This window comes from Salmo salar, chromosome 01 (assembly GCF_965601325.2).
Source record: "Salmo salar chromosome 01, fSalSal1, whole genome shotgun sequence".
Lineage (NCBI taxonomy): Eukaryota > Metazoa > Chordata > Actinopteri > Salmoniformes > Salmonidae > Salmo > Salmo salar.
Window position 1 is genome coordinate 68,957,094 of NC_138291.1, and position 15,211 is coordinate 68,972,304.

The window sequence follows — 15,211 nt, forward strand, 5'->3', positions numbered from 1 at the left end:
GAGGTTAGAGGGATCGGAAACGCTTACTGTACAACGCTTTGGCAGTGATTTAATGTACTAGGTGCTCCACTCCTTGCCAAAGGCATTGTGGGAAAGGCAAAGGGAGAAAACATTGACAATGCATTCCAAGAGCAGGAGAGAGAGAGATGGTATGGAGTAATTTCAGTACCAACAAAAATTCATTTTGAATTTGTATTAAGATATTGAATTTGAAAGTAATATTTTGGTATTTGTAATGCACAATTTTATCATTGAATTCGTAAATGCAACTTGTCTTTCATGATTTGAAACTGAATGAATGTTGCATTCAGTTTAAAAATTATATTTAAATTTAATTGAATATTTAAATTCAATATTTATATATCAGTTTCAATATGGAAGATATATAAACAGCGAGTAGCAGCAGTGTAAAAACAAAGGAGTGGGGGGGTCAATGCAAATAGTCCGAGTGGCCATTAATTGTTCAGCAGTCTTATGGCTTGGGGGTAGAAGCTGTTAAGGACGGTACTGACACTCCAGTACCGCTTGCCATGCAGTAGCAGAGAGAACAGTCTATGACTTGGGTGACTGGAGTCTTTGATCATTTTTGCATTAATTGTCAAGTTTACAAACTATTGTGGCGCCCTCGGTGACGTGGCTGGGGAAAGCCACTGTTTAGAGTTTCAGTCAAGCCCCACAACCAGCATTGTAGGCTGCAGGGCTACGCCCAGACCTGAGGCCACTCTGCCTCGTTAGACTGCACATTTTAAGGGGCTGCTGTAGTACAGCACAAGGGGAGCCCTTGGTGGACGCCGGAGGCTGAGCCCTACAGGCATTTGTTTGAAGTCCTGGTCATTGGGTTCTCCGCAAGAAGAAGTGACCAGACTACAAGTGAAGTTGGTAAGCTGGGTAGCAGCCCAGCTTGTTTTATTTAAAGTTAAGGCTAACTCTAGGTTGAGTTAAGTAAAGTGGGAGAGGGTTTTCAGTTAATGTTTGAGAACCAGCTTTGTGAACCTTTAATTTGAATAAATATGCCAGCCTACCCTGGTTTATGCTGTGCCCCTGTGTGTTGGAATTCTGTCTGTTCCTCCTCGATGCCTTCCTATCAGCCACGCCTAGCGAGTCATTATACTATCATTTCAGGTTTATCAACATTTCATATATTCAACTTTTCAGATGCATTCAGATTCAGTTTTTAAATTCAGTTCTTTAAATTCAGATTCAAAACCTGAGACAACATCCTGGTACTTTGCCAGCCACGAATGGTAGAGAACAGATAGAATCAAACGTGTTCTGTGGAAAACAAGCTTCTGGTGGATTCTGAAGCCAATGTGGCATGTTGAATTTACATTTTTTGGGGGACTCTAGAATTTCAAAAATGTTGGCTATAAGCAATTATGAAAAAGAGCTAAGACTTCTCGAACTCAGGACCTCTGCCTCGCAAACACACATGACCACCCTCCTTGTCAATGTACTAACCGTTTGAGCTATCTAAAAGTATCAAGCTAGCTGCGGAGTAAGTTTACAGTACGCTCTTCAATTTATGAAATCAATGATTCAATTTGTACATTACGAATCCACAAATATTAAATTAATATTCAATATCCTTATACAAATTCAAAATTATGCAATTCAAATAAAATTGGCACTGAAATCATTCTATAGTTGGGATGAGAGAGAGATAGGAGATGAGACACAGTAGCAGAAAGCAGACTGACAGAGGAAGAGAGACACACACACACATTTACATATATGCACAGTACAGACATGCACGCACGCATCTAGGACACACGCATCCATGCACGCATGCACAGACACTGTTAAAACAGGGTTAACAGAGTTTGGTAGAGTTGGGTAGCTGAAAAGGAGCACTTGCATCAATGAGTGATGACATGAAGTGGTCAGTACCTTGACCACTTCATCATACTGACTCAGTCTCCCATTCAAGCACAGAAAAGGACAGACACACTTACATCACACCTGAATTCAAGGGTTAAATGGTTAATTGCAAACAAGCTCAATCGCCAGGGCATTTGGCTATCCAGTGCATCTACTGTATTCATGTGATCCTAACTCCTACCCACACTTCTCCTTTCTAATATCGAATATCGTACAAGCAAGAAACCCCAACCGAGTTGTTTACGCCTAGCGTTGACAACAGGAGCTCCACAACAACATTACTGCATTGAGAAACATGAGTCACTTCACTTCTCTCTTGACTCTGCCCTTTACTTTTTTCTCTCTCCTGAATTCCACAATGTTTTAATGACATGCCTGCATGCATATTACATTAGAACATATCTCTCTTTCTCTCTCTCTCTCTGTTCTAAGACTCTAGTTTAATTAGGACCTTGAAGCGTCAATGATGCCAAACCCGACAAATGCAACCCTTTGATTGACAGCGGGGTTGCCACATTATTATTGTCAAATCTAATTTAACACAGCCAATAGACTGCAGTGGTTGTGGAAATGTGCCCCCATTCCCTACTGTTATGCTTTGGATGATGCCCAACCAGCGCCCCATAGAGAAACATCAAAACAATGTAGTTTCTCTCTTTATTTATCATTATTTTTTTCTCCTTTTCTCTGTCACCCTCAGTTCATCAGCAGAAAACATAGTATTCATAATAGTGGGGTTTGGTAGGACAGAATGGCAACATTTGCACTGTGTAACGCCCTGGCCATAGAGAGGATTTTTTGTTCTCTATTTTTGGTTAGGCCAGGGTGTGACATGGGTGGGCATTCTATGTTCTGTTTTTCTATGTTTGGGATTGCTTTGTTTTTCGGCCGGGTATGGCTCCCAATCAGGAACAGCTGTACATCGTTGTTGCTGATTGGGAGTCATATTTAGGCAGCCTGTTTTTCCTTTGAGTTTTGTGGGTGAATGATTCCTGTTAAGTCTGTGTACCTGATGGGACTGTTTTGTCGTTTGTTTGTTTATTTTGTTCACAGTGTCTTTCTTTAAATAAATAAGAAAGATGAACCCAACTCACGCTGCGCCTTGGTCTACCTTTGACGACGGACATTACACACTGTGATTGCTAGTCTGCTTCATTTTAAATGAAAATGTCTCAAGAACTTGCTAAAAGTAAATGATAAACAACCAACTGTTCACTATTACCATGTACTAATTGTACTGTAGATAAAAGATGAGGTCTTGATTCGGGTGTCATAAACTCATCCAAGTAATTAGCTAGGCTTGTTACTTTACGCTGAGGTGTCAGATAACGATCCAAGTCAATTTACAAAAACTACCCACTGCTTTTGCTTACTCAACCATGCTACCTACTGATTTCCCTACACACACTTTGTTCAGGTGAATGAACTGAACACCACTCATCCCCTTCACTGATGAAAGCAATGGGTAGATGACATAGAGGAAGAGAGTAATGATGGAGAGAAGGGGGCAGAGACAGGGGATAATGGAAGCAGACAAGGCAACAGGGGGGGCCGGGGGGAGGTTGGGTTAGTGACTCACTCTGTCTGCGCTGGGGCATGCTGGTGCGGGGCGGACCCTGTCCGGGGGAGAAGAAGGGGGTGGGCAGCAAACCCTGCACAGAGAAAAGACAAAGGAGGTTTGACGTATAGTACCAGTCAAAGGTTTGGAAACACCTACTCATTCCAGGGTTTTTCTTTATTTGTACTATTTTTTACATTGTAGAATAATAGCAAAGAAATCAAAACTATGAAATAACACATATGGGAACATGTAGTAACCAAAAAAGTGTTAAACAAATCAAAATATATTTTAGATTATTCAAATTAGCCACGTTTTGCCTTGATGACAGCTTTGTACACTCTTGGCATTCTCTCAACCAGCTTCATGAGGTAGTCAACTGGAATGCATTTCAATTAACAGTTAAAAGTTAAGTTCATTTGTGGAATTTCTTTCTTAACTAATTTGAGCCAATCAGTTGTGTTGTGACGGTAGGCGTGGTATAGGCCGCAGATATGATGAAGATAGGCCTATTTATTGGAAGAACAGCTCAAATAAGCAAAGAGAAATGACAGTCCATCATTACTTTAAGACATGAAGGTCAGTCAATGTGGAACATTTTAAGAACTTTGTTTCTTCAAGTGCAGTCGCAAAAATGATCAAGCGCTATTATGAAACTGGCTCTCATGAGGTTTGCCATAGGAAAGGAAGACCCAGAGTTACCTCTGCTGCAGAGGATAATTTCCTTAGAGTTAACAGCCTCAGAAATTGCAGCCCAAATAAATGCTTCACTGAGTTCAAGTAACAGAGTCATCTCATCTGTTCAGAGGAAACTCCGTGAATCAGGCCTTCATGTTGAATTGCTCAAAGAAACCACTACTAAAGGACACCAATAAGAAGAAGAGACTTGCTTGGGTCAAGAAACATGATTAATGGACATTAGACCAGTGGAAATCTGTCCTTTGGTCTGATGAGTCCAAATTTGAGATTTTTGCTTCCAATCACCGTGTCTTTGTGAGGCGCAGGGTAGGTGAACGGATGATCTCCACATGTGTAGTTCCCACCGTGAAGCATGGAGGAGGAGGTGTGATGTTGTGGGGGAGCTTTGCTGGTGACACTGTTAGTGATTTATTTATAATTCAAGGCACACTTAACCAGCATGGCTACCACAACATTCTGCAGCGATATGCCATCCCATCTGGTTTGCGCTTAGTGGGACTATCATTTGTTTTTAACAGGACAATGACCCAACACACCTCCAGGCTGTGTAAGGGCTATTTGACCAAGAAGGAGAGTGATGGATTGCTGCATCAGATGACCTGGCCTCCACAATCCCCTGACCTCAACACAGTTGAGATGGTTTGGGATGAGTTGAACCGCAGAGTGAGGGAAAAGCAGCCAACAAGTCCTCAGCATATGTGGGAATAACTTCAAGACTGTTGGAAAAGCATTCCTCATGAAGCTGGTTGAGAGATTTCCAAGAGTATGCAAAGCTGTCATCAAGGCAAAGGGTGGCTACTTTGAAGAATCTCAAATATAAAATATATTTTGATTTGTTTAACACTTTTTTGGTTACCACATGATTCCATATGTGTTATTTCATAGTTTTGATGTCTTCACTATTACTCTACAATGTACAAAATAGTACAAATAAAGAAAAACCCTTAGTAGGTGTGTCCAAACTGGACTGTTACTGTACATCCATATAGAGACAGGTCCTATACATGTGAGAGTATAGAGTCACCATACAGCACACATACAGTACACAAACAGCACATATAAACAGGAACACACACTGTCATACAAACAAAGACACCCCCCCACACACACACACAATCCCAGAACTCCACAAGACATCTAGCAATGTTGTGAGCAAGTGTGTGAGTAGGAAGTATGACATCAACGAGCTTGAAAAAAACACACACTGTTACCATGCTTACCACTTCCTCTCTATTTCCCTGCTCTAGGATATTAATGCAAACATATTCCCTTTTAGAAAGGCATACAAATGAAAATGCATGAGGTTCTTATGCGAACCTCCCTCCAATATCTCATTCCTTTCTTTTCCATCTCGGTCTCTCTCACTCACTCTCTTTCCCACAGTCTATTACATTTAGCGCTGAAGAATCAGACCGACTGTTTGTCTGTGTGTGAGGGTGAATGCCTGTCCTCAATAACCGTCTCAATCCCACCTGAACAAACCCAAACTGTGCATAAAGATAAAAGCATCCTGTGTAGAAGAAGAGTGGAGGCTCTTCATTAACCAGAGATGACTGTCAACAGGTAATCTCCTTCTCCTGACTGTTTGGTCCTGCTCTTAAATTGGCCACATCTCCTTAAACCGAGAGGGACGCATAGGCATAGAGTGAGAGAGACTGGACTCTCTGGGATGCCCAAGCAATTTCAGAGACAACCGCAGTGAGGGAAGTGGAGGAAAAATGAGGTTTCTGATCGACTTCCTCCCTGTTTTTTCTGTACTACACAATTACAGCAGGACCCTTCTATGCTGCCACCTGCCACGGCTTAATTTGCAGAAAGGAAGGTTTGAAATGGGCAAGAGAGCCTAGCACTGACAGTGGCTGGAATTTTCATTGGGCTGTCTCAGCTCAGGGCGAGCTTTCCTGTCTTCATCTTACATTCTGGTGTGAAGACGTAGCTACTTCCCAGCTCTGACAGGTCTACGGGGAACCCTTTATGTGAGGAGTATGGAATTCTCTTTCATTAGGAAGTACGAGCAAAGAACTAGCAATAATCATAATGGTGTTTTGTATGGAAAGTTTCCCTTGCCATCAAACACACAAGTAGGCTAACTCTATAAACTACCTTGAACTCTACCAGAGTTATTAGATGGATTTGACTTTCATCATGATGTCATTAGCACCCTTAACATGTCAGTGTGAAGCATTCATAAATTGTGCATATTGTTGTTGATTTTCTCATAATGAAGTGTTAGCAAAGCATAAGCCGTTATGCTAGTAAAGCGTTAGCTTCCCCTTTCATCTTACAAGCTGGTGTGAGTGCTTATTTGAGGAGCATGTTGTCATTGCTCATTACAAGTTGTCAAGGCATTAGCAGCTCTGCTAGCAGTGTCCTGAAGGATGTCATGGCTGGCTTGATAAATCTTACTTTAACTCACCTAATCATCCACTACATGAAAGACTTTCAGCTAGACTGAGGATAATAACAAGACATACAACCAAGGTCTGTACATTACTTTTTACTTTGATAGTTCTCACAATTACATTTGCACCTGTCTGATATTATGAAGTTCATTTTCAAAGTAGAGTTTTGGTGGTAGCTGTGGGTAGGGCAGTGAGTGTGGAATCTCTGGGGGTGGGAGAGAGAGGCGGTATAGTGGACTACTGTCAGGACCTCTCTGTGAAAACCACCCATCATTCTAGATTAGAATGCTGGACACAAACTGTTCTGTCATTGCCTCTCTCTCTCTCTCTCTCTCTTGCTCCCTCTCCCTCTACAACCAACCTGCTGACAGAATGACAAGAGCATTGTGTCTGATTACAGCTTAGTTAAAGAAAGAAATAGGAAGGGAGAGAGACAGAAAAATAAAAGAGAGAAAGTTGGAGGAGGAGAGAGAGAGAGGTAGACAGAGGGGGGTGTAGCAGTAATTAGCCTCTTGTCTTGGCCTGATGAAACACAAGGTTTTGCATTCGATTAGTCTTCCTGCCAGCACTTGTTTGCTTGTTTGTTTTAATGAGGCCATTCCCCTGTTTACTAAGCCCTTTGTTCAGAGGCATCTTCTCCTTGCCTCTGTACTCTATCTATCCTGCACCTCCATGCACGCACAAACACACTCTGTCTCTCTCTGTCACTCTAATCACTGCATTGAGTTAACAGTAGGGTTGGGCGATTTTACGATTGCATCATCTATCGACGATGTTTGACAGCCATCGTCGATATTTGACAAGTAATCATCGATGGTGATGACATCATGATGTCAGATTTAGCATATTTGAACTTGACTGCACTGCCGGAGTCTGGCAGCGCACAACAGCACAGTGAGGTCAGGACACAGTGGAGGCCAGTCAAGTTCTTCCACACCGATCTAGAGAAACCATTTCTGTATGGACCTCATTTGTGCAAGGGGGCATTGTTATGCTGAAACAGGAAAGGGCCTTTACCAAACTGTTGCCACAAAGTTGGAAGCACAGAATCATCTAGAATGTCATTGCATGCAGTAGCGTTAAGATTTCCCTTCACTGGAACTAAGGGGCCTAGCCCAAACCATAAAAAACAGCCCCAAACCATTATTCCTCCTCCACCAAACTTTACAGTTGGCACTATGCATTCGGGCAGGTAACATTCTCCTGGCATCCGCCAATCCCAGATTCATCTGTCAGACTGCCAGATGGTATAGCGTGAGAACGCGTTTCCACTGATCCAGAGTCTAATGGCGGTGAGCTTTACACCACTCCAGCCAACGCTTGGCATGGCGATCTTAGTGTGGCTGCTTGGCCATGGAAACCCATTTCATGAAGCTCCAGACGAACAGTTATTGTGCTGACGTTGCTTCCAGAGGCAGTTTGGAACTCTGTAGTGAGTGTTGCAACCGAGGACAGAAGATTTTTAATAAGCGCTACGCACTTCACACTCGGCGGTCCCGTTCTGTGAGCTTGTGTGGGCTTACCGCTTCGCAGCTGAGCCGTTGTTGCTCCTGGACTTTTCCACTTCACAATAACAGCACTTACAGTTGACTGGGACAGCTCTAGCTGAGCATAAATTTAACGAACTGACTTGTAGGATGCATTCTTTCCAATGACGGTGCCACGTTGAAAGTCACTGAGCTCTTCAGTAAGGCCATTCTACTGCCGATGTTTGTCTATGGAGATTGCATGGCTGTGTGCTCAATTTTATACACCTGAAAGCTGAATCCACTATTTTGAAGGGGTCTCCACATACGTTTGTATATATAGTGTGCCTGACTACCTGGCAATACATGGATGTGTGCACAGCGCTCATTCAAAAGTATTCCTCATTGAGAGACCAGACAGGGAAGGGATATATAAGAAGGCTTCCATTTTCCTACTCACATTAACTCACACACTAATAACCTTTTTACACCATTGTGCCTACCCAGACCATAATAATCTGGCTTTGGATAGTTTATTCCCACATTGTTTATTCCATCACATTTCCAGCAGCATAACAAGACCATCTGTAACGCCCTGGCCATAGAGAGGGTTTTTTTGTTCTTTATTTTGGTTAGGCCAGGGTGTTACATTGGGTGGGCGTTCTATGTTCCTTTTTCTATGTTTTTGTATTTCTTTGTTTTGGGCCGAGTAGGGTTCCTAATCAGAGGCAGCTGTCTATCGTTGTCTCTGATTAGGAATCATACTTAGGCAGCCTGTTTTCCTTTGGGGTTTTGTGGGTAGTTGTTTCTGTTGTGTGGTTTGCATCGACAGAACTGTTGGCTTTCGGTTTCCCTGTTTGTTTTTTTAAGTGTATCATTAAAAATCATTATGACAACTTACCGCGCTGTATCTTGGTCCCCTCTTCCAGACGATCGTTACACCATCTCTAGTTATGTAATTGACTAAGTCTGCTCCTCTGACCTCGGTCCCAATAATCTGTCATGACATTTCTCATGTAGACTTTACAGTATGCAGCCGTTATAATTATATTTACTTTAATCCAGCCTTTTTATTACACACTCTCTAATTTAACGTCTGAAGATCACTGCAGCCCTTTTGCTCCTCCCCTACTTCCTCAAAGAAGATCCAAGTGGGCTGTACGTCACAGACAGGGTACGTATTTCCCAGCATGGCAAATAAATGAATGCAAAGTTAGTAGTAATACTGTGTAAGGTATGCTCAGTTGTTAACTTACTGTTTGAAGTATGACTTGATTACCCATTAGGCACACACTGGTTGAATCAACGTTGTTTCCACGTCATTTCATTGAAATTACGCTGAACCAATGTGTAATAGACATTGAATTGATGTCTGTGCCCAGTGGCTAACCTTCATATTTCGTATGTCTGTTTTAATTTTTACTTCTTACAGTGTGTAAAGTTCCCAGCACCTCCCATAAGAATTGAGGGGATGAGAGCCACGTCCAACTCTTCCTGAGTGGAGAGGAGCTACTCACTGAAGAGCCGGAGGAAATTTCCATGGGACTGGCAGTAGCGTGCCCTATCGCAGCCTGCTATGACCGAGAGACCCATGAGGCGGCGCACAATTGGCCCAGCGTTGTCTGGGTTAGGGGACGGTTTGTCCGGCTGGGATGTCCTTGTCCCTGTGCGCAATAGCGACTCCTGTGGCGGGCCAGGCGCATGCACACTGGCACTTCCCCGGTCAACTATAAGTGCTGTTATTATGAAGTGGAAACGTCTAGGAGCAACAACGGCTCAGCAGCGAAGTGATAGGCCACACAACCTCACAGAACGGGACCGCCGAGTGCTTAAGTGCGTAGCGCAAAAAAATTGATCAGTGGAAACACGTTCTCTGGAGTGATGAATCATGCTTCACCATCTGGCAGTCCGACAGACAAATCTGGGATTGGTGGATGCATAGTGGCAACTGGAAAGTTTGGTGAAGGAGGAATAATGGTCTGGGGCTGTTTTTCATGGTTCAGGCTAGGCCCCTTTGTTCCAGTGAAGGGACATATTAATGCTACAGCATACAATGACATTCTAGACGATTCTGTCCTTCCAACTTTGTGGCAACAGTTTTTTATTTTTTATTTTACTAGGAAAGTCAGTTAAGAACAAATTCTTATTTTCAATGACAGCCTCAGAACAGATTTGGCTTGTTCAGGGGCAGAATGACAGATTTTGTACCTTGTCAGCTCAGGGATTCGATCTTGCAACCTTTCGGTTACTATTCCAACGCTCTAACCACTAGGCTACGCTGCCACCCTATTTTGGGGAAGGCTCTTTCCTGTTTCAGCATGACAATGCCCCCGTGCACAAAGAGAGGTCCATAAAGAAATGGTTTGTTGAGATCGGTGTGGAAGAACTTGACTGGCCTGCACAAAGCCCTGACCTCTACTCCATCGAACACTTATGGAATGAATTGGAACATTGACTGTGAGCCAGGCCAAATCACCCAACATCAGTGCCGAACCTCACTAATGCTCTTGTGGCTGAATGGAAGCAAGTCCCTGCAGCGATGTTCCAATATTTTGTGGAAAGCCTTCCCAGAAGAGTGGAGGCTGTTATAGCAGCAAAGGGGAGACCAAATCCATATTAATGCACATGCTTTTGGAATGAGATGTTTGACGAGCAGGTGTTCACATACTTTTAATATATGACTCTCATTTCTATGTGGATTTTTTCTGGTAGTGCACAAAGCTACATACTGGACCTTTAACATAATGCAAGAGAACAATTTAGATTGTAGAAAGAGAGGAGAGTACCAAAACAGCGCAAAATATCAGATAGGGCCTAATGTGTTTTTCCCCCACATTCCTCTCCTTTCCAATGTCGGATGATCATGGGCCTTTTGCAGCAGATACTCCTTTATCTGGCTTATTGTTTCAAAATCTTAATTTCCCTTTTTCTCCCTATTCCCCCAATCATGATCAACCATCGAATGAATCTATAGGCCTAACAGAGTTCCATCTCATAAAGTTGTTTGAGTAGCCTAATTTAAAACATAGTACTGTAATAACGACAGAGAACAAACAATTGGAAGATAGACTAATCGAATAGGAAGTTTAAACAAACCTGATACCTTTCTGCATTACCTGACCAAAGTGTAGGCAACATAAATTGTGCAGTCAGAAAATCCCTCCTTACAAACCAAACAGACAATAATATAGGCTTACACATAGGCTACTGTCAATGAAAGATGCTGTAAACTTACTTTGCCAACGCATAAACTAATATTTATAATATTGTCAAAGTGTTTATTAATTTCCTTGAATTGAGCAACTGGCAATCGGGCTTAAACTCCCCGCAGCAGTCTTTCCAATAAGCGGGGGGGGTGGGGGGGGATTTGTCGGAGTTGTCTCATGACCAACTTTATTTTGAATAGCTTACAAATGGTGAATTTATATAAAAGTCCACAACAATCAGATAAAATCAATTATTTAGCCAATACCATTCTTTATAACACATAGGGTAAAAACCAATTAGCCTATTATTCTTAGGCTATGCCTTTTGCCAAATTATAAATATACAGTCAAATGATTTATAACATTCTTTATATCAAGGAACTCCAGCAGCATTTTCACCCCCGGAGTAGCGAACTCAGCAGGATGACAGGGGTCTGAGGTCTGTCCATCCTTTGCCCTGATAAGCTTTTAGCATATTCTGCAAGTGATTTGGGTCAGGTCTTCTGGCTCACCTCTATCACTCAGCCTGAAACCGAAGAACTGTCAAACAGGCGAAGACGTGCTTTCTTTCCCACCAAGTCAGCCATTGTTTTGTTTTTTTCTGATTTAGCTAAGGCAGGTTATACTATAGTTACTAAGTGAAATCCTGTCACATTCCTTTTTTGTTTTTTACAGTCTGAAACTGTCGGAAAGTAGCTTAATGGACGAAAGAATGTCACAAATGCGCTTACCCAGATCATCAAGTTGAAATAATAATAGCCTACACTTGATATGGCTATAATATTATTTTTTTAAAGGTAGGCTAATATAACTATATCGGAGTATTTTTATGGACAAGAGAAACATAGCTCCCCCAATTTGAAAATCATTCTGCAGCCTGGACTCGGTTAAAAAGTAACTAGGTCTAACACTTTTGTTTGAACAATGATTTCATGAGATTGTTACCGTGGCTTTTGTAACAATTGAAATAAGAAGAATGACATTATGCACCAAATCACAGTTCTGGTATAACCTATGTGTCCTTTATATTGTGTTCTTCGCAGGCACCCAGTGTCCGGTATGGAGCGTGAAGTCACAAGCTCTGCTAGTGACTGCATACTGTAGCAACCCAGCAGTGCAAAAACTCCTGGTCTGCCCTAGAAAGCGTAAAGTATGTAAATGACGATCGCCAGAACGGCCAAACCCCCCAAAAATGTACGGACGTTTTGTGCTCTATAACTATGATCAAGTTCGATCCCGACTGAATTATTAAAAAGTTTGCTACAACTGTAGATATTGAATTAAATAGTGATCCATTCTGACTACTACATTTGTCGACACACAGGACCACTTGCTGACACAGACCAATCACAGGCCGGCAGGCTACGAAGAGGCTCGCGCCTGGTTGGTTGACTTTCCCAGGCAGGATGAAAACGACTACTGTTCATTTACCATGATCCTTTGCTAGTTACGGAAACTTTCACCATGATCCGTAGCAACTTGTTGGTGCCTTTCAGCCCTATTCAGCAATATGGCACGCTTCAATTTCTAATACTTCCGGCTTCATGAGCCTTCGGGAGTTTTCCATAAGATTACGTGGATGATGTCAGCGCTGTCACTACCTACTGGTTTTAATGTCTATGGTTCTTCCCTCCCCCTCCGTACGCCACAATGTTTGGAGAGGACGATCTGTCATTCCATACATTGCCCCAGCCCTAGCTAACAGTGTATCAACTAAGCCATGGGAACTTAAGAGTTATATCTAATAACATGGGTACCCTTCATATCTTCCGAAGATACAGTGGACTACGTTAAATTCATCAAAGTGTGGTGTATATAAATTCTCCAATTCCATAACAGTTTAGACATTTAAAAGCCCAAACAACATCCTGGTCATTGGACAGTAGTAGTGTAATGCATTGGGTAAACCCATATAGAGGGACTAGTAGGCAGGCCACAGGATGTCACACATTCACAGTAGTGGAGGGAACTAAGATCAGAGGAGAAGATAAACCAAATATTCCACCTGCTCCAGCAGCCCTTTGAACTGTGAGGGGAGAGAGGGAGGGAGTGGGAGAGAGAGGGAGAGGGAGGAGAGAAAGGACAGATGCAGAAAGGATGGGAAGTGCAATCTGCAGTACAGCATAAAACGTGCAAAACTAAACCGTATGAAACGTGTAACTTTGATACTGTGTGAAATAAAGAGGGGAAAAAAAGAGAAACACCCTGTGGTTGTCATCTGATTTCTGTTTGTTTACACTCTTCTTTTTTCCTCTTCTCATAAACCACTTCACTATATTCCTCCTAACCTTTCAGAGCAATTTGGACAATGTCAAAGTTATCATTATCGACTGTGTTTCCCTACAAAGAGTTAGAAGCAAAACCATTCACACAACTGAATGTAACAGTGGATGAAAAGAAAGCAACAGAAAGAGAGAGGGTATATCAGACGGGGAAATAGAATAATTAAATGGGGAAAGACTAAGTGAGATTGAGACAGACAGAGGATAAAAGAAAAAAGAAGTCACTACACCTGTACATGGCTGACGGCTTGTCTCAAGCACACAGTCAGTCTTACCATCCATCAAGTGGTTCCACCATATAGGGCAATGGTGATGGGGTGGGAGTAGGAAGGGGGGATTGGGCAATGTAGTACCAGTGATAGGTGAGAGAGAAAGTTGAATGGGAGGATAGTATGAGGGTTGGGGACTATAGGTGATGGACTGGCTTGATGACTGACTATAGCACGCAGTAGTGGACAGATTGGAGACAAACTGGATTTAGGTCTCCTCTCTCCAGGTATATATACTGTAGGTGTACTCACGGCTTGGCTGTGTCCTTGTCCTCTCCATGAGGTCTGTGTGGCTTTGTCGTGGTGCGTTCGTCTGTCCCCCCCGAGTGACGGTGTCCTCTGGTGGCAGTGACACCTCCCGGACTGGGCAGCATGAGCAGGCTGGGGGAGGAGAGAGAGAGTTACCACTACTGTATCAGGAAAAGAACAATACAATAACAAATGAATGATCTACTAGGGTGAGTTGGTATTCAAAAACTGCATGAGTGGAACTTATTTCTGAGTCGTTAGACCCTATTAACTCTATGAGCTTGTATGTCATCCCCTGTGGGTTTTGAAGTTTGGATTATAGCAGTGGATCAGTTGGTAATTGGCAGTTTGTCGTTATTAAACAATGTGTTCATTCCAGGAGCCCCAATGTTGAGTGAGGTGAGGTTAATATTAATATTCAATCCAATCCAACCTCATAATCAATGAAGAGCTAAGCTACATTAAAATTCAACATACCCACATATCTATCTCTCTCCTTAGAGAGAAAAACAAATCCCACCACCAACCAACCTTTGCTAATGATAGAACATCTGCAGCTCTGCATCAACTGCTGACAAAGCAGACACACAAACTCAAAAGTCAAAACTTAAAGTATTTTGGCAGCTCACCCCACAGAGAATTCAGCATTTCTTTCTCCCTTTATCTGGATCATTATATTATTCTATCTATCTGTCTCTCTGTTATTCTCTCTGTCCCCTTCCCTCTATTATTCTATCGCTCATTATCTGGCTCTCATCTAATATTCCATTACATAACTCCCTTAATCTTTCTCTCTGTGTCCTTAGTAATTCTTTATTATTGTCTCTCTCTTTCTCTCGGAATCCTTCCCTACTGCAGTTCATCCTCTCTCCATCTTTTCTATCGCTTGCTTTTTCCCATTCTCAGTTCTTAAAGTTCAGACAGAGATCTGCAAATATCCAGACACTGTTTGCGTGTGTGATGTTAGAGGTGGCAGAAGTGTGAGGGAGAGAAGAGCGGTGCTATGTGGGCTATTCTAATTGGAATTGGGAGAGCTGGAGAGGTTGGAACATTGACGTTGCTCTGACATTTTCTATTACTGTACCTATTACTGTACTCTTGGAATTATTTTGTTTGTACTACTTTGTATCCCGTTTGAACGACTTAGTATCTCATTCCAATTACTTCGTATCTCGTTTGAACGACTTAGTAAAAAAATAGTT

At 42.3% G+C, this 15,211-nt stretch overlaps 1 protein-coding gene across 3 annotated transcripts in view; it reads right to left on the reverse strand.

Moving 5' to 3' along the window:
* Positions 1-15,211, reverse strand: part of LOC106607606 (serine-rich coiled-coil domain-containing protein 2) — a 47,815-nt gene that overhangs the window by 6,956 nt on the left and 25,648 nt on the right. For 2 of the 3 annotated variants that reach the window (XM_014204729.3, XM_045721322.2), the window contains exon 6: positions 14,013-14,141. In XM_014204729.3, coding sequence (XP_014060204.3) covers positions 14,013-14,141 — 129 coding nt within the window. Of the gene's footprint in view, positions 1-3,457; positions 3,531-14,012; positions 14,142-15,211 lie in introns of all 3 variants that reach the window. The other variant, XM_014204738.3, reaches the window with a different exon arrangement.